The 20,451-nt window shown below is 43.5% G+C and overlaps 1 protein-coding gene and 2 long non-coding RNA genes across 3 annotated transcripts in view; 2 read left to right on the forward strand and 1 right to left on the reverse strand.

The window, feature by feature from the left end:
- Window positions 1-18,914, forward strand: part of LTBR (lymphotoxin beta receptor) — a 52,562-nt gene extending 33,648 nt beyond the window's left edge. The window contains exons 3-8 of the mRNA XM_040435595.1: window positions 4,895-5,014; window positions 7,528-7,695; window positions 13,525-13,623; window positions 15,654-15,673; window positions 16,526-16,562; window positions 17,800-18,914. Coding sequence (XP_040291529.1) covers window positions 4,895-5,014; window positions 7,528-7,695; window positions 13,525-13,623; window positions 15,654-15,673; window positions 16,526-16,562; window positions 17,800-17,948 — 593 coding nt within the window. The 3' untranslated portion in view covers window positions 17,949-18,914. The remainder of the gene's footprint in view (window positions 1-4,894; window positions 5,015-7,527; window positions 7,696-13,524; window positions 13,624-15,653; window positions 15,674-16,525; window positions 16,563-17,799) is intronic.
- On the forward strand, window positions 2,198-4,446 carry LOC121003724. The gene is made up of 3 exons (XR_005779590.1): window positions 2,198-3,043; window positions 3,173-3,767; window positions 3,897-4,446. It is a non-coding gene; the product is annotated as an uncharacterized LOC121003724 (long non-coding RNA).
- LOC121003725 lies at window positions 5,537-19,044 on the reverse strand. The gene is made up of 3 exons (XR_005779591.1): window positions 18,913-19,044; window positions 8,980-8,983; window positions 5,537-5,548 (listed from the first exon to the last, which is right to left on the reverse strand). It is a non-coding gene; the product is annotated as an uncharacterized LOC121003725 (long non-coding RNA).
- Between the last annotated feature and the right edge of the window lie 1,407 nt (window positions 19,045-20,451).

The following is a 20,451-nucleotide window of genomic DNA, read 5'->3' on the forward strand; positions in this document are numbered from 1 at the left end:
AAAAGTATATCTGAACAAGCAAAAAAGAAACAGGACAGCATGGGCAAGGTAAAATAAAAAAGGTTTTAACATATTGAGGCAAAAACTGAAAAATCTACTGCATCCTCAAAGCCATATTAAGCCATGTTATTAAGGAGTTAATAATGTTCATTTCGTTTTTAACAATCTCCTGTGTGTAAACAATGGAGGGGCCGCAGCTGTTGTAGGTGTGATCTCTGCCGTTACCAGTCTGCTACCGGGCACTGACCAGTCAAGAGGAACGTTGTAAAAATCAGAGCTTCAGACATGAAAGATCATAGTTTTTTTCCCATAAACAGTGCCACTCCTGGCTGTTTTTGGTATTGCGGCTCAGCCACATTTATTTAAATAGAACCAAGACTGTAAAAAGGATTGTCTGGCTTTAGGACTAGGTCATCAATATATGATTGGCAGGGAATCAGTTGCGTGAAAGAGGCAAGTCAATCCAGCAAGTACCATGTATCATTTGACCATTTACCAGACACAGTACTGGACGTTTTGTGGCACCTATGTGGTGTGAATGGGTCTGAGCTGTAGTACCTGGCACAGCCACAACTGTGTACGCAGCACTGAGTTTGGATTAATATTGAAGGGCAGAAGTGAGCAGTTATCATTAGTAGTGGAGTCAAAGTCCCACTGATCAGATATTGATGGCCTAGGCTAAGGATCCTAAGAAGTCCATTAAATGGAGTGACAACCAGTAGTGCTGTGTGTGAATAGACACTTACATGTGCAGTGACCCAGTGAATCACTGCTAAAAGGTTAATATTGCAATTAACTGCTAAAGAGGTAATACTAAGGTTCATCATATCTTTACTGACATGATGTTTGTGCACAGTGAATCCCAAAAGGCGATATAAAGAAAGGAAATAGTTAGATGGGCTGGCCCCACTCCCCTGGTTAGGAGGTTTCGGTCATCAGGCCTAAAGGAAGGACATGCATGTGTGAGCTGCTCATAACTAGGCCTAGTCCAGGGAACCATCATCCCTGAGACTGAAAAGCTGCCAGAGAAGCAAATGAACAGAGAGACTACCCTTAAAAGAAAGAGAACAGAAATTTTCAGATGCTATAACAGATAATGGAAGAGAGTGCTGAGCTGTGTTACCATAGTATAAAAGATACTGGAAGAGAGTGCTGTGCTGTGTTACCATAGTATAACAGATACTGGAAGGGAGTGCTGAGCTGTGTTACCATAGTATAACAGATAATGAAAGGGAGCGCTGTGCTGTGTCACCATAGTATAACAGATAATGGAAGAGAGTGCTGTGCTGTGTTACCATAGTATAACAGATACTGGAAGAGAGTACTGAGCTGTGTTACCATAGTATAACAGATACTGGAAGGGAGTGCTGTGCTGTGTTACCATAGTATAACAGATAATGGAAGGGAGCGCTGTGCTGTGTTACCATAGTATAACAGATAATGGAAGAGAGTGCTGTGCTGTGTTACCATAGTATAACAGATAATGAAAGGGAGCGCTGTGATGTGTTACCATAGTATAACAGATAATGGAAGGGAGTACTAAGCGGTGTTACTATAGTATAACAGATAATGGAAGGGAGTACTGAGCGGTGTTACCTTAGTGTAACAGATAATGGAAGGGAGGACAGTGTTGTGTTACCATAGTATAACGGAAGGGAGTCCTGAGCTGTGTTACTATAGTATAACAGATAATGGAAGGGAGTGCTGTGCTGTGTTACCATAGTATAACAGATAATGGAAGGGAGTACTGAGCTGTGTTACTATAGTATAACAGATAATGGAAGGGAGTACTGAGCGGTGTTACTATAGTATAACAGGTAATGGAAGAGAGTGCTGTGCTGTGTTACCATAGTATAAAGGAAGGGAGTACTGAGCGGTGTTACCATAGTATAACAGATAATGGAAGAGAGTGCTGTGCTGTGTTACCATAGTATAACAGATAATGGAAGAGAGTGCTGTGCTGTGTTACCATAGTATAACAGATAATGGAAGAGAGTGCTGAGTTGTGTTACCATAGTATAACACATAATGGAAGAGAGTGCTGAGTTGTGTTACCATAGTATAACAGATAATGGAAGGGAGTACTAAGCGGTGTTACTATAGTATAACAGATAATGGAAGGGAGTACTAAGCGGTGTTACCATAGTGTAACAGATAATGGAAGGGAGGACAGTGTTGTGTTACCATAGTATAACAGAAGGGAGTCCTGAGCTGTGTTACCATAGTATGACAGAAAATGGAAGAGAGTGCTGAGCTGTGTTACCATAGTATAACAGATAACGGAAGGGAGCGCTGCGCTGTGTTACCATAGTATAACAGATAATGGAAGAGAGTGCTGAGCTGTGTTACTATAGTATAGCAGATAATGGAAGGGAGTACTGAGCGGTGTTACCATAGTATAACAGATAATGGAAGAGAGTGCTGTGCTGTGTTACTATAGTATAACAGATAATGGAAGGGAGTGCTGTGCTGTGTTACCATAGTATAACAGATAATGGAAGGGAGTGCTGTGATGTGTTACCATAGTATAACAGATGACGGAAGGGAGTGCTGTGCTGTGTTACCATAGTATAACAGATAATAGAAGGGAGTGCTGTGATGTGTTACCATAGTATAACAGATAATGGAAGGGAGTACTGAGCTGTGTTACTATAGTATAACAGATAATGGAAGGGAGTACTGAGCGGTGTTACCATAGTATAACAGATAATGGAAGGGAGTGCTGAGCTGTGTTACTATAGTATAACAGATAATGGAAGGGAGTACTGAGCGGTGTTACCATAGTATAACAGATAATGGAAGAGAGCGCTGTGCTGTGCTACCATAGTATAACAGATAATGGAAGGGAGTACTGAGCTGTGTTACTATAGTATAACAGATAACGGAAGGGAGTAATGAGCTGTGTTACCATAGTATAACAGATAATGGAAGAGAGTGCTGGGCTGTGTTACCATAGTATAATAGATAATGGAAGGGAGTACTGAGCATTATTACCATAGTATAAAAGATACTGGAAGATAGTGCTGTGCTGTGTTACCATAGTGTAACAGATAATGGAAGGGAGTACTGAGCGGTGTTACCATAGTATAACAGATAATGAAAGAGAGTGCTGTGCTGTGTTACCATAGGATAACGGAAGAGAGTACTGAGCGGTGTTACCATAGTATAACAGATAACGGAAGGGAGTGCTGTGCTGTGTTACCATAGTATAACAGATAATGGAAGGGAGTGCTGTGATGTGTTACCATAGTATAACAGATAATGGAAGGGAGTACTGAGCTGTGTTACCATAGTATAACAGATAATTGAAGGGAGTACTGAGCGGTGTTACCATAGTATAACAGATAATGGAAGGGAGTACTGAGCGGTGTTACCATAGTATAACAGATAATGGAAGGGAGTACTGAGCGGTGTTACCATAGTATAACAGATAATGGAAGGGAGTGCTGAGCTGTGTTACTATAGTATAACAGATAATGGAAGGGAGTACTGAGCGGTGTTACCATAGTATAACAGATAATGGAAGAGAGCGCTGTGCTGTGCTACCATAGTATAACAGATAATGGAAGGGAGTACTGAGCTGTGTTACTATAGTATAACAGATAACGGAAGGGAGTAATGAGCTGTGTTACCATAGTATAACAGATAATGGAAGAGAGTGCTGGGCTGTGTTACCATAGTATAATAGATAATGGAAGGGAGTACTGAGCATTATTACCATAGTATAAAAGATACTGGAAGATAGTGCTGTGCTGTGTTACCATAGTGTAACAGATAATGGAAGGGAGTACTGAGCGGTGTTACCATAGTATAACAGATAATGAAAGAGAGTGCTGTGCTGTGTTACCATAGGATAACGGAAGAGAGTACTGAGCGGTGTTACCATAGTATAACAGATAACGGAAGGGAGTGCTGTGCTGTGTTACCATAGTATAACAGATAATGGAAGGGAGTGCTGTGATGTGTTACCATAGTATAACAGATAATGGAAGGGAGTACTGAGCTGTGTTACCATAGTATAACAGATAATTGAAGGGAGTACTGAGCGGTGTTACCATAGTATAACAGATAATGGAAGGGAGTACTGAGCTGTGTTACCATAGTATAACAGATAATGGAAGAGAGTGCTGAGCTGTGTTACCATAATATAACAGATAATGGAAGAGAGTGCTGTGCTGTGTTACCATAGTATAACGGAAGGGAGCGCTGTGCTGTGTTACCATACTATAACAGATAATGGAAGAGAGTGCTGAGCTGTGTTACTATAGCATAACAGATAATGGAAGAGAGTGCTGAGCTGTGTTACTATAGTATAACAGATAATGGAAGAGAGTGCTGAGCTGTGTTACTATAGTATAACACATAATGGAAGAGAGTGCTGAGCTGTGTTAGGCTAGTTTCACACGTATTAAAGGGGTTGTCCGGGTTCAGAGCTGAACCCGAACATACCTCCATTTCCACCCCGGCAGCCCCCCTGACTTGAGCATCGGAGCAGTTCATGCTAAATCGCGCAGGGCTAAGGCATTTTTTAGAGATCTGGTGACGTACCGGGGCTCTCCATGGGGCTGCCAGGAACCCTGGTGACGTCACCGGCACTGATGGGCGGGATTTAGCTCTGCCCTAGTCAGTAAAATGAAGGACAACCCCTTTAAGTACTGTACGAGCGCCAGATGGAACAAGGAAAGGTGTTGAACATGTCTAGGAGCAGTGCGATACTTCATGCACCAAATGTTGATAAATTTGATGCAATTTGCACTATGATTCCTATTTTGAAAATATTGATACCCCCCGCCCCCCCACACACACACACTTTGAAGAATTATTTACTTATGACTGGTATGTTTTTTTTAACCTCTTCCATGTTGAAAGTATTGTCTCCTATTTTTTTCCACAGGTCAATATCGGAAAGAGAAATGTACAATCTCGACAGAAACTGTCTGCCTGCCGTGTGGCAATAGGACCTACTTGACAAACTGGAACTATGCCTCTTCCTGCAGAATATGCTATCCTTGCAGTAAGAAATGCTCTAACCAGGGGCACACTCGGGCCTTGGAGAATTGTCAGCCAAGCTACACACTATATATCTTTATGGGGTTTCAGAGCATTGTAGAAATCGATATGCAAGGAGCTCCCTCTAGTGGTGGTTCCTGGTTGCCAACATTTTCCCATTAAACTCTAGGGATGTGTAAAGCACATAGATCTGTAGTAGAAAATACCAGCTCTGACTCCCTATAATGATACATGGTGCCTTTTTTTAGGGTCACAGCAAACCTGCCAACCAAATGCTAAGATTCAAGGTTGAAGACCATATTGATGTTGCATACAGTGAACTTTCATCTCTAGGGATGGGAACATGACCATGTTATGGTGGGTTGCCACTAGACTTGTCCTCAAAAAGGAGAGTGGGGGAGTCAGTTTTGTAATCAGGGTGTTCATGACTTATGCCCTTGTGAACTGGGTAATTCTCAGTCCATCTTCACCTATGGGTGAACTTACTGTGGACTACATGAACCACATTTATCAATACACTGCAGCACTTTCCCCCAAACTGACAATCTCGACAGTAGCAATTGCAAATTTGTACCATGTCTTGGCACCAAAAGTTCGAAAAATAGCCCAAAATGAGGCAATGTTTTGATGTACATAAGTTGGGGGATTCCAACCCAACTGGTGCCTACAGAGAAACAGAGAAGATGACAAATCATCATATAGACTGTCCCAAAATTTACCAATGATTGGTAACCCTGGTGAATACTGATTATATCTAGGGTTTGGAGTGGTACTGGGGTCAAAAGAACTCTCCAGTTCAAGAACGTAGCAACGAACAGGATACTTACATGGTGATCCGATTCTCTTCTGCCACCCACGATGGCCGCACCACTTCTCAGACTACCTGATACACTCTGTGAAACATTGGTCCAAGCACCTCCTGCTTGTCCAGTCCTACTCTTGGATTGGTCAGCACTGCTCACATGAACAGTGCTGGCCACACCGAGGACAGCAGGAAGTGTCTTGGACTACCAAATGTGCAGTGTGCATCAGGCAGTCTGAGAAGTGGTGCGGCCATCTTGGATGGCAGAAGAGGAGCCTGGGAATTGATGGATCTGCACCAGGTAAGTGTTCCCCAGTTAATGTTTTTTTCTTCTTGAACTGAAGGGTCACTTTAAGGCCTCCTGCCCATGACTGTATCCGTTTTTGTGGGGTCCGCAAAACATAGATTCTGCCCGTGTGCTTTCCGCATTTTGCATATCGCTACTTCCTAACCTCTGTTAGAGATGCCTATTCTTGTCCGCAAAATGGACAAGAATAGGACATGTTCTATTTTTTGTGGGGCCGCTGAACGAACATAGGGATACGGACAACACACGGAGTGCTGCCTACATCTTTTGCGGCCCCATTGTAAATGAATGGGTCCGCATCCAATCTGTAAAAAAGTGGATGCAGACCAAAACTACAGTCGTGTGCATGATGCCTAAGGGAGATGGTTTAGAGCAGAAACATGTACACCTACACCACAAGAGGGAGCTCACTGCATACACCCTTATTGGACCCTATAATAAACTGACCTGCTGTGAGCATCCCCTACTGGCAGCAGAAATAATTTTGCCCCTAAAGGGGTTGTCTGACACTTTTTCAAAATGTACAGGGGAGCAGCCAGGTCAAGAAGCTGAACTCACCTGCTACAGACGAGCACTGCGGGTCAGGTCCCCAGGGCCTCTGACCAGAAGTGATGATGTCACATTCATTATTCTCGTGAACGCTCAGCCAATTACTGACCTCAGTAGTCACCAGTGCATGAACGCATGTGATTGGCTGACTGGTCATGAAAACGGCTGCTTTAACGAACTTTGACGAGAAATTCGATGGGGGCGCGCGGTGACATCATCACTGATGGTGGATGAGGTGAGTATAATTTTTTTTTGTCAGCCACCATTGATTCGTTCTTACGAAGCTTGAGGAAATTCGGCTTCGTGACTGATCGAATTTTTCCTGAAATTCAGATTGACGTCCGCTTCGGATACGCACAGAATGTAGATTGACCTATCTTCTCAAGCCTGGCTGCTCCCCTCCAAAGTTTACGAAAGTGTTGGACAACCTCTTTAACTAAGCTTCTCAGGTGGGGGTTTCCATGCACTAGGAGCACCCATGTGCACCTAAGTGCAATATTAGTACATGATACCAAAGTGTTCCCTTCAGAGGGGTTGTCCACTGGATATAGACAAGAACCATCTCCGGCAGCCCCCTAAAGATGTATGTACTAGCACCATGCATGACCGCCGCCCCATTCATGGGGAACACAGGGACCCTGTTGTGATCGGACCCCCACTGATGAGACAGCTATTTTTGTCATAGGACAATCCCTCTAATTAAAATGTGTTTCTTCTCAACATGTTTTCCAGCGAGTCCATAATGTGAAGGACTAGTTAATCCTTGTAATTACAGAAGACTATGTTAGGTATTCCTCCTCTCCCCGCGCCAGTGCTTTAGTTATCCCCGAATAACTCCTCCAATCCTCCTCTCCTGCAGGCCAGCACCTAGTAGAGAGAGAGCCATGCTCGGCCAACAAGGCCACAGTCTGTGGCTGTCCAGATGGGTATTCCTGTATCCAGCATGATGCAGTGGGCGTATGTCAGATCTGTACTCCCGATGAGCCTCCTGTCTTAAAAGTGCCCGAACCGACTGAAAGTCCACCAGGTGAGTACTTTGTAATATTGAAAATTTTCACCTCTCTTGGTGATAATATTGCTGGTACCAGAGGTCATCCCCCCACTTATCAGACTCTTCTTTGCATGGGATAGGCATAAGGCCATCCTTCATATAAGATAGGGCCTGGGGCTATCCATAGTATTCAGTATATTGGGCAGACTAGATGGGCCAAATGGTTCTTATCTGCCGACACATTCTATGTTTCTATGTTTCTATGTTTCTTATCTTTCTGACCAAGAGTAATAAACCAGTATATTGTATCAGTAATTACTAGTAATAGTAAGCCAAAAACAGAGATAAAATGTAATGAAAATATTTGCATCTCATCTGTGTTTTGGACCCACTCCTGCTTTTGGCTTACAAATACTGATCAAATACTGGTACAAAATACTGACTGTGGTCCTGAGGTTACAATATTAGTATCTGGCAGTGTAGGGCTTTATTAGTAGATGTCAGGGTGCTTTTTTTGCAGATGCACTGCTCCGTTCCCCCGCTGTGCCCCCCATTCAATTTTGCCGTCCTGTATGCTAATTAGTAGCATCGGTACAAGAGGAGGGGACTGCCGGGTTTCTCAAGGGGTGTCTCCTTTTCCCTGCAACAGAGAGCTTCACAGCCAGGGAGAAGGAGACACCCCTTGAGAAACCCGGCAGTCCCCTCCTCTTGTACCGATGCTACTAATTAGCATACAGGGCGGCAAAAGAGAACAAGGGGCACAGCGAGGGAACGGAGAAGACTATCTGAAAAAAAAAAAAAAAAGGTGCCCTGACATCGACTAATAAAGCCCTACACAGCCAGATACAAATATTGTAACGTCAGGACCAGTGAAAGGTCCTCTTTATGAGGATATTGGGACCAGTTTAAAAAGGGTGACAAAATGAGCAGTTGCCCAGGACTCTTTTTTTAAGGGGCATCATTGGAGTAAACTAAAACTACCTAGTGTGCTTGAGCGGTATTATATGGGAATTGAATTGCAGTATTATGTGGGAACTATATAGCAGTGTTATATAGGCTCTTTACGGGAGTATTATTCTGTAAATTATTTGGCCACTGTATGGTGGTATTATGTGTGCTGCATATAGCAGTATTGTCTTTGTCACTATTTGGCGGTGCTATTTGGGTGACATTATGAGACAAGTTGCCTAAAGGGGAGACAGGCACAACCCCTACTTTCCCATTTTCTATAAATCTAGCACCGGTTTCTGCCTTGGCATTATTTCCAGAAGGAAAATTACAGAGAGCGGCTCAGTGGTTTGCATTGTCTCCTTGAAGCACTGGGCTTCCCCCCTCGTTTGGGTGGGCTTCCTCCAGATTCTTCCCACACTCCATGCTGATAGTATTTTGTCCCTGGTGTGCATGTGGTTGTCCAAAGTAAACAAGTCCTTACCAAAAACAAGCTTTTATCTTCACAGATTTAAGTTTTTCGTTGGCGGCTTGTATTAAGGAACCTTTATGGTGCAGCACCCTCTAGTGGCATCCTGGGACAAAAGAAGTTTAAGTGGGCTTAGCGATTTTTAGTTCCTATTAATTCATATGTTCCTGATTTTATCTTTCTTTTATAAAAAAAAAAAAAGTCGAAGCACTGGATGAAGCTGTGTGATACAGGCCCATCTTGTGGCCTTCTTAGCAAAATGAATTTAATTGATATTAATGTGTTTTACAGGGAGTGCAGAATTATTAGGCAAGTTGTATTTTTGAGGATTCATTTTATTATTGAACAACAACCATGTTCTCAATGAACCCAAAAAACTCATTAATATCAAAGCTGAATATTTTTGGAAGTAGTTTTTAGTTTGTTTTTAGTTTTAGCTATTTTAGGGGGATATCTGTGTGTGCAGGTGACTATTACTGTGCATAATTATTAGGCAACTTAACAAAAAACAAATATATACCCATTTCAATTATTTATTTTTACCAGTGAAACCAATATAACATCTCAACATTCACAAATATACATTTCTGACATTCAAAAACAAAACAAAAACAAATCAGTGACCAATATAGCCACCTTTCTTTGCAAGGACACTCAAAAGCCTGCCATCCATGGATTCTGTCAGTGTTTTGATCTGTTCACCATCAACATTGCGTGCAGCAGCAACCACAGCCTCCCAGACACTGTTCAGAGAGGTGTACTGTTTTCCCTCCTTGTAAATCTCACATTTGATGATGGACCACAGGTTCTCAATGGGGTTCAGATCAGGTGAACAAGGAGGCCATGTCATTAGATTTTCTTCTTTTATACCCTTTCTTGCCAGCCACGCTGTGGAGTACTTGGACGCATGTGATGGAGCATTGTCCTGCATGAAAATCATGTTTTTCTTGAAAGATGCAGACTTCTTCCTGTACCACTACTTGAAGAAGGTGTCTTCCAGAAACTGGCAGTAGGACTGGGAGTTGAGCTTGACTCCATCCTCAACCCGAAAAGGCCCCACAAGCTCATCTTTGATGATACCAGCCCAAACCAGTACTCCACCTCCACCTTGCTGGCGTCTGAGTCGGACTGGAGCTCTCTGCCCTTTACCAATCCAGCCACGGGCCCATCCATCTGGCCCATCAAGACTCACTCTCATTTCATCAGTCCATAAAACCTTAGAAAAATCAGTCTTGAGATATTTCTTGGCCCAGTCTTGACGTTTCAGCTTGTGTGTCTTGTTCAGTGGTGGTCGTCTTTCAGCCTTTCTTACCTTGGCCATGTCTCTGAGTATTGCACACCTTGTGCTTTTGGGCACTCCAGTGATGTTGCAGCTCTGAAATATGGCCAAACTGGTGGCAAGTGGCATCTTGGCAGCTGCACGCTTGACTTTTCTCAGTTCATGGACAGTTATTTTGCGCCTTGGTTTTTCCACACGCTTCTTGCGACCCTGTTGACTATTTTGAATGAAACGCTTGATTGTTCGATGATCACGCTTCAGAAGCTTTGCAATTTTAAGAGTGCTGCATCCCTCTGCAAGATATCTAACTATTTTTGACTTTTCTGAGCCTGTCAAGTCCTTCTTTTGACCCATTTTGCCAAAGGAAAGGAAGTTGCCTAATAATTATGCACACCTAATATAGGGTGTTGATGTCATTAGACCACACCCCTTCTCATTACAGAGATGCACATCACCTAATATGCTTAATTGGTAGTAGGCTTTCGAGCCTATACAGCTTGGAGTAAGACAACATGCATAAAGAGGATGATGTGGTCAAAATACTCATTTGCCTAATAATTCTGCACGCAGTGTATTTTTACTGTGTTTAACAATGGAACAGGGTGTCTGTCTGGAAAATGTTTTGTTATGATTTATGTGTCTTTCTAGCATTTTGTGTTTTTTTTCCACAATTGAAAGTTCTGGGCTTCATTTTCTGTGTTCAAACGAGTTTTCTCTTTAGGAAAAGCTATCAATTCTGTACTTTATTGGTGAAGGTTTGACTTCTGACCAACTGACTGAAGGGCCCATGACATTTCAGCAAGTGCCGTGTCCTCTTCATTGTTTAATTTTGTAGGATATACCTAGTATTTCAGCTTGTGCAAAGTGTAACAGCTGCCAGGACTCACAAAGGATGCCTCTGAGGCATGCTTCTACTACCCACTCATAGAGAAACCCTGTGAGATGTCCTCCAACTACTCATTTATAGACAAATCCTGTGAGTCCTGCATCCTCCACCCTCTTATAGAGAAAGCCTGTTAATCCTGCATCCTCCACCCCTCATAGACAAAGCTTGTGAGTCCTGCACCCTCTGCCCCCTCATAGAGAAAGCCTGTGGGTCCTGCACCCTCTGCCCCCTTATAGAGAAAGCCTGTGAGTCCTGCATCCTCCACCCCCTCATAGAGAAAGCCTGTGAGTCCTGCATCCTCCACCCCTCATAGACAAAGCTTGTGAGTCCTGCACCCTCTGCCCCCTCATAGAGAAAGCCTGTGAGTCCTGCACCCTCTGCCCCCTTATAGAGAAAGCCTGTGAGTCCTGCATCCTCCACCCCCTCATAGAGAAAGCCTGTGGGTCCTGCACCCTCTGCCCCCTTATAGAGAAAGCTTGTGAGTCCTGCACCCTCTGCCCCCTTATAGAGAAAGCCTGTGAGTCCTGCATACTCCACCCCCTCATAGAGAAAATCTGTGAGTCCTGCACCCTCTGCCCCCTTATAGAGAAAGCCTGTGAGTCCTGCACCCTCTGCCCCCTTATAGAGAAAGCCTGTGAGTCCTGCATACTCCGCCCCCTCATAGAGAAAGCTTGTGAGTCCTGCATCCTCCACCCCCTCATAGAGAAAGCTTGTGAGTCCTGCATCCTCCACCCCCTCATAGAGAAAGCCTGTGAGTCCTGCATCCTCCACCCCTCATAGACAAAGCTTGTGAGTCCTGCATACTCCACCCCCTCATAGAGAAAGCTTGTGAGTCCTGCATCCTCCACCCCCTCGTAGAGAAAGCCTGTGAGTCCTGCACCCTCTGCCCCCTTATAGAGAAAGCCTGTGAGTCCTGCATCCTCCACCCCCTCATAGAGAAAACCTGTGAGTCCTGCACCCTCCGCCCCCTTATAGAGAAAGCCTGTGAGTCATGCATACTCCACCCCCTTATAGAGAAAGCCTGTGAGTCCTGCATCCTCCACCCCCTCATAGAGAAAGCCTGTGAGTCCTGCATCCTCCACCCCCTCATAGAGAAAGCCTGTGAGTCCTGCATCCTCCACCCCTCATAGACAAAGTGTGTGAGTCCTGCATACTCAACCCCCTCCTAGAGAAAGCCTGTGAGTCCTGCACCCTCTGCCCCCTTATAGAGAAAGCTTGTGAGTCCTGCACCCTCTGCCCCCTCATAGAGAAAGCCTGTGAGTCCTGCATCCTCCACCCCTCATAGACAAAGCTTGTGAGTCCTGCACCCTCTGCCCCCTCATAGAGAAAGCCTGTGAGTCCTGCATCCTCCACCCCTCATAGACAAAGCTTGTGAGTCCTGCACCCTCTGCCCCCTCATAGAGAAAGCCTGTGAGTCCTGCATCCTCCACCCCTCATAGACAATGCTTGTGAGTCCTGCACCCTCTGCCCCCTCATAGAGAAAGCCTGTGAGTCCTGCATCCTCCACCCCTCATAGACAAAGCTTGTGAGTCCTGCATCCTCCACCCCCTTATAGAGAAAGCCTGTGAGTCCTGCACCCTCCGCCCCTTTATAGAGAAAGCCTGTAGTTTGCATTCTGAACTTCCCTCATAGAAAAAGCCTGTGAGTCCTCCTTTCTCTGCCTTTATAAAGTGATTTACAGCTCTCCTTGAATACAAACACATAACGAAAAGCTGACAGTTACAGTGTTTGAGGAGGCAAGCAGGTTTCACAGATGGAGGATGCAGGACTCACAGGATTTCTCTATAAGGGGGTGGAGGATGCAGGACTCAGGATTTCTCTATGTTTGGGTGGAGGATGCAGGACTCACAGGATTTCTCTATGAGGAGGTGGAGGATGCAGGACTCACAGGCTTTCTCTATGAAGAGGTGAAGGATGCAGGACTCAGGATTTCTCTATGAAGAGGTGAAGGATGCAGGACTCAGACTTTCTCTATGGGGGGGGGGGGTGGAAGATGCAGGACTCACAGACTTCCTCTTTGAGCAGGCAGAGGAAGAAGGACTCACAGTATTTCTCTGTAAATGGGTGGAGGAAGCAGGACTGACAGGCTTACTGTATGAGGGAGTGGGGGAAGCAGGACTCACAGGTTTCTCTATGAGGGGACAGATGATGCAGGACTCAAATGATAGCATTAAAAACAGCATTTTATTCAAAGTACAATAAAATCTGTAACACCCCCCCCCCCCCCAAAAAAAAAAAAAGAAGAGTTAACAGATTCACTTTAAAGAATGCATTTCTTTGCAGATATGAGGATCATCTGGATCATCATTGGTGTGGCTCTTTTCTTGGTGACTGCTGTTGTGCTCATCCTATGTGTTAAAACATCACTGTTGAAGAGGTTTGGTGCGTATATTGTTTTATATATCTCTTTAGTCTGGGCTTCTTTTATTTTTATTTTATTTCAGTCCTATTCAATTTACCTGAGGGAACTTTTCTCGTTAGGGTTAGGTAATTTTGGATACCTTTTTATGACATCGTCATCAGATCACATTTATTTCTATGGGTAGAGAGTTGCATATGAGAACAGCATGAACACCCTACTCTTTGTTAGAGAATATATAAAAGTGAATGGGCACTCTGATAAATGGAGTCACATATGGAAATAGATCAATATCGAGAATTTATTAATAACACTGAGGAAGGAGACAAGAATAGTCCCCGAAACGCGTCTGGCGGTAACACTCGGTCATTGGATTAAAACAGCAGGTCATATGTCGGACAACACCGATCGGATGGTCCACAAGTGAAGCGCTTCACCAAAGGTACCCACTAGCGGAATCCCGATTTTGCCATTCTGAAAGGAATCGGCACACAGCCGCCTCACCATTAAACACTGGGGCTCTATAGACTTTGAGACACGTGGGACGCTAAAGGAATCCCACTGATTGTACAACCAGTGGAAATATCGGGATCGCGTGTGTAACAGCTCGACACAGCTATAATCCAGCAGAAGATTAAAGATCCGGTATACAACCAAAGAAAGATCTTTTACATTAGATGAAATAGTAGGTAAGCTTATCATACAATTACAGCACGTGGGACGCCACGAACTGAGGCTGCTAAACGTGAGTACTATCTGCTCACACTGAGAGCTTACTAAACTGCCTTAACAATCACCTTCTGCTGTGTAATCTATTCAGAACAACGTTCTATCTGAAAGTGTCATTGTCCACCAATCGGTTGAATACTATTACCGATACACGCATATAACTGTGGAATAAGAAAGGACTATTATTCTCCAAAAAGCAAACCTAAGCTTGTACGATTGTAGGATTACCATTTACTCATCTCTGAGGAACTTTAGAACTTTGACCTCATATCTGTGAATATTACCTACAAACCGCCCCATTACATCAGAGGCTTTTTCAATAGAAACCTATCAGGATACATATATTGCGGAGCTAACTGTGCCCGTTATGTTTATAGAGATTGTTTGATTTAGCCTCCATATTGTGCCAACATCTGGTTCCTTCCTGTCTGGGATCCGATAGGAGGAACCAACCACTCATATTTTATATGATTTTATATTGATTGTACAATTTTTATTTTTTTCTATATATACATATTTTTCTTATTGTATATTTTTTAACATATGTTAGGGTCCTTTAATAGTCAATACCAATATACCAATGTGGCATATTATTGTGTGTTATTAATAAATTCTCGATATTGATCTATTTCCATATGCGACTCCATTTATCAGAGTGCCCATTCACTTTTATATATTTGACTGACCTGGTGAGTAGGGTGTCGCACTAGATTGGAGCACCTATACATCACCATTAAAAGGGTGAGCCGTCCTATACCTTTTGTTCCCTTTGTTAGAGAATACCTGCATCTGAATATACGAAGAACCCATTCCTGGAACCCATTCCTCAACAAGGCGTTGCCTGTGTGCTTAAAACAGCTCCTCCATTTGCCCACTTTTAAAAAAAGTATTAAAACTTTTTATGCATGCCATACTGTATGTCACCCAAAGTGCACATTGATGGGTCTAGTGCAAGCCTTTTCTGAAAATAGAAGGATCTCTGATCTATTCCTTAACCCTCTAAGCCGCAAGGGCTTTCAAGGGCCAGGTGGCCTCCACTAGGGCCCCAAAACTTAGGAAGACCTGTCTGTATTCCAGCATTTGCCTAGGTCACCACTCAAGCGTCGCCTAGACCTTGTGAGTATAAATTTGGCATTATGGGCAAGATCCATAGTTAGGAGCATGCACATTGTTCATTTTCTCTGGTTCATGGGACTATCCTCAAAAATGGGACTTTTAGCAAGTAGGATGTTCTGAGCTGTTGTATTATAGTGTTATGTTCCTGCTTTGGTATTTCCATGTTTCATGGATTTTCTCACGTTTTCTTTTTTTCTTTGTTTTCCAGGTCGCATGATAAAAAACAGGGTGAGATTCTGTCCTCCATGATGTATAACATTATTGTGTACTATGACCTTGGTGATATGAAAGCTTTTAGTGATGATGAGGGAGATTTAATGGCTTGTTGGTATCCATCCCATCTGGTAATTACAGAAGGGTCCTAATAGAGCTTGACCAGGAGTGTAGCTATAGGGGGTGTACAGTAAGCCTTGACCCCTGGGGAGATCTATTGGTCCTTCTGACACCTAAGACACTGGTATTATTGATGGCACATGGTGAATGGAGGGTCTTGTGATAGATTTTGCATTGATACCTTGAGCCCACCAAACAGGTTACGGCATATATATTAAAGTGGGGACCTCTAATTACATGGCAGAGCCATGTGCATGGAGCCTGGCTAACAGGAGGCCAGATATACACGTAAGATAGCTGCCAGACAACAGCATGTTCGGCTCCACAGCCTACTCTCATGCATATGTGTATTCTGCTTGGCTGACCGTACATGTGTCCTGTATATATAAAAAAAAAAGAACAAGCAAGTTGAAATCTAACTGCCCGATCCTTATCTCCACCAACATCTACTCGATGTATATGGAGAGTTGAGAGGTCCCCATACACATGAGATGGTACCTGTAATTTGCAGGTTCATCTAACATTTATCCAAAATGTACGATCATTCATTGCTCCACACAATTTTAGGGAACATGGTGTTAATAAGGAATAATGTGCGCAGGAAGCATGACCAAGGTCTTCTAGGAGGGCCTCTCCAAACATAAACATTGATGGTGTCTCCTCAGGATAGACCTTAAGTGTTTATGTCTCAAAGAACCTTCATTAGGTTTGTTCAATGTGCTGAAATATTTTCTTCTCAATTTATAGAGATCTTCAGAGACGACTCCTCAGCCGGAGACTGTGGGTAAGTCAACAGCATCACCTACCTGTGCATTATAGAATGTAGTCCAGCTGTATCTTAGTAACTACATCTCCAACCACTTGTGACCAATGTCCACGCTGTCTTCATTCTCTTCATCTAAAGTAGAGTAGATTACCGCTTGCAGTTTTTGTTTTTCGAGTCTACTTGTCCAAAGATAAAAGCATGGTCACCCACGTGTCGGATGATGCCCTGTGGTGTACCTACTGTTCCATACTTACCAACATGTATCTTGGTAAATTCACGGCAATTAAACCTTGCCCCTGGGTCCACTACAAACCTGCCCAGAACAACCACTTCTAGGTGGGCCTTACATAAACCTTGGTCATATTTTGAGCCGGACTAAGATGAATTTGCCAGAATGATTTCCCAAAATTCAAGACAATCCCAGCAAATTTGGTATTGTTGCTAACTATGTTCTACCAGCCAATAAAGAGAAGCATCGAGATGGGTGAACTGGAGCAGATGCGTGTTCTTGAGATGTATGCAGGAACAAGTCCCCAAATCATATTGGGTTCCAACTCTTGGTTCCAGTTTATGGCAGACATGGGTCATATACCCCTTTCCATCCCAGGATAGGGCGGCCTAGTGCTACGACAGACCCTTAGTGACCTTAAGATTCAGGATAATGTTGGGGGCCCTGGAGAGAAGGGGAGCTGTGCTTCTAATGAGCTGAGCACAACCCTCACAGGATTTTTAAAGAGGAGTAAGCAAACGTGGTGGAGAAGAAAAAGTGCCCAAATGTCTGCATCTATTACATCATTTGTTGTTATACAGGGTGGTTTAGCCTTTAGTAATAGTATTCCTGTAATACTCCGGGTGGTCTAGAGCATTTTATTATCCCCGGTGGTCTAGGGTAATGAAGGGTTACTAATCTTATCCATTAGTCCTGGTTGTCTAGAGTTATTATGGGTTACTTTTTTTTTTTTCTTGGAGGTCTAGGTTGGAACACCAAATATTCCTGGTGGTTTGGCTTGGTAAAGGGGTCAATAGAGGTGGTCTAGGGCAGAAAAGTGTACCTGTAATTTAATGTTATTTCATTTTAATAATACATCCATGTGTTGAGCTCCCCCTAGTGGTAACAGCAAGAAGTGCATAATTTTAGTCCATGGTACTAGGAAACCCTTCATCAGCTGCCCTTTCTGTGTGACTGTCCCCCCAATGGAGGATTAGTCTATAGTCTTCTATGTATGAATTCACAGCAGATATCTTTCTTCTGCAGTGGCTGTGGTTGTAGCAGTCCATGGAGGTCCGGATTCCCCTCTTTTGAAGGAGATCAAGATGCCCTTGCAAGAGGAAGGACCATATCTGAATTATCCTGTTGAAGAAACTGATGCAACTCAAATTGGAGAATTTGCTGTATCCAAATAAAGTGAGCAGCGTCAGATCTGCGGCCGCCAACCTCAAACTCCACGTACCCCCGGGGATAGGTTATAGACATGACTGTTATATATGTGTCCCCCTTCCAACTGGACTTAGCAGGTCTACACTTCCATTTATCCAGTGGTCATCATTGGAAGTTATGGAAAACCCAGAAATTGTAAAATAATTGTATCGGGGGTATTGTTGGGTTCTTTGTAGGAAACTTCAGCACAGACACAGGTCATGACTGTTCTTTATGAACCAAACCAAAAAATAAAAAAGGACTGTACTGTGACTGGACATTGCTGACAGGATCTACTGGTCCAGCTGTAATATTTCCTCCGCAAGACAGAGAGTTAGAAAACCTGTGCAACTCCAGCCGTGAGGAGACTACAGCTCCCATCATAAGTTACCTAGGTGCTGAAGATACGCTAATTGCCAGCATGATGCTGCCATGCTAGTTATATTCAGGGATAGTGTGCTGATATGCCTATGGATTTTACATATATGTATATATTTATATATGTTGTTGCCTATAGTATAATGATAGTTTCGAAGACACGACATGGGGTTCTAGGTTTTCAGCATTTTACTGGGTGCATGAAGCACAAACATCTTGAGGACATATCGTGGATACTAAAAGAACCTAAAGCACATCTGTCCTGGTCATGTGTTCACCATAACTAAGGCGCTCCAGGCTCGAAGAACAGACATCTGGAGCATTTTTTGCCCAACATCAAATACAACGTCATATTTTAGTCCATTAAGAATTGCCTCTTTGTACCTGCACGGTCCAGTAGACCAGTGTTGGTAGCGGCCGTAGGAGCAATCGCCAGAACATGGATCTACTTTGGAAATATTTTCAAAAACTTTTTCAATTTCTCTTGAAGAGGTCCTCAAAGTTACGTGACTTGCAGACCCCATGTGTAGTGGATGCTGATGATCCTCTACAGCTCAGACTGCCGCCTTACACCAACTCTCTGCAAATTTTTGAAATGCTGTGCAACAGCAACGGAAATGGTGAAGCGTGTACAAATTTGCATCTAAGACTTCTAAAGTTTGTTATAAAGTTCCTCATATGGGGGAAAGGGGCCCCTCTGCTACACCTCTGGCCACAAATCATCATAAGTTTACTAGCTGCTTAGCTTTCTGCACTAAATATGAAAAAAAAATATAGCCCTATGGGTCAATGAACTTTTTGAATGTAAGTTGTATGTGATGAGCCATTTCCTCTCCTAGACATCCATACGTTGGTCTTCTAAGGAACATGTAAAGCAGAACCCAAAAACTGTGAATTGCTCTCTGGGTCTCTCGAAAAAATTAGGCTTTGTTCACATCTCTGTCGGGAAAAACAAAATGCAAGCCCAAGACTAATCCTTTCATATGACGGAGAACAACGGAGCCAGACAGACTGACTACAATGGGGTCTGTCAGGTCATGGTGTTTGTCATTTCACCAGACAAAATAGCGCAAAATGCTGCAATATTTTGTCCCGTGTTTCGACAGAACCTCCGGAGCTTCCGATGCACATGTGAACGAAACCTTAAAGAGCATTAAATGGGTTCCCCGTAGGATAGGCCATCTTTGTTTGATTGGAGATCCCACCTCTTGTAGACAAGACATTGCGTCTGTGTAAACGATGTAGGGAATCTGCACCTCCTAGAAGTGCAACAGCCCCTTCGTCATGCTGTTCTGCAGGTTGGACCCCCCCCCGTGATAGATATTTATGGTTCAAACTAAGGGAAGACCATCAATGCCATCATCCAGGAGAACTCCTTTAAAAGGAAACCGGTCACACTGCAAACGCGGTCCGATCTGTAGGGAGCATGACATATAGCCTTAGAATCTGTGCCTGCAAAAAATTCAAAGGATAAAGGGGTTCTTCAGGACTCTTCAGGAAAAGATTCAATATAACTTGTGTTTCATAGATCTAAATCTCTGCTCTTTCTGGGCTTAGGAGTTCAGTGGGCGGTCCTGCTCAGTGATTGACAGTGATCTCTGTATAGACAATCATAAAGGGAAGGCTGTTGGTCACTGATAGGACCGCCCACTGGACTCCTAAGCCCGCAATGAGTAGAGATTTGATCAATAAAACAGCATTTTCTACAGAGTCCTGAAGAAGTCCTTTTGAACTTTTTGCTGGCACAGTTTCTAATACTATTTGTCGTACGTCTATACTGTAATCAAATGTTTTTGCTTTAAGGCCACAATTGTATATTAAAAATAAATCAGGACAACTCTGTGATCACTGTGGTCAAACCAGTTGCTCAGGCTTTCATAAATTGTTTTTCCCAGTTTGTTATTGTGATGATTTCGGCATTAGGCTTTATGCATATTACACTTAGCCACCAGGTGGCACACTTGTAACCTTCATGAATAATATGTGACGTGGTCAATCGGTCTGCGGTACAGGAGCATTTGTTTCTTGTACCCGGCCGGACTGAAAGGAAGTGCACACTAAGTGAGCACTTCTTGTCAGTCGGGCCGGGTACAGGAAACAAAAGCTCCTGTA

Source organism: Bufo bufo, chromosome 6, assembly GCF_905171765.1.
Source record: "Bufo bufo chromosome 6, aBufBuf1.1, whole genome shotgun sequence".
NCBI lineage: Eukaryota > Metazoa > Chordata > Amphibia > Anura > Bufonidae > Bufo > Bufo bufo.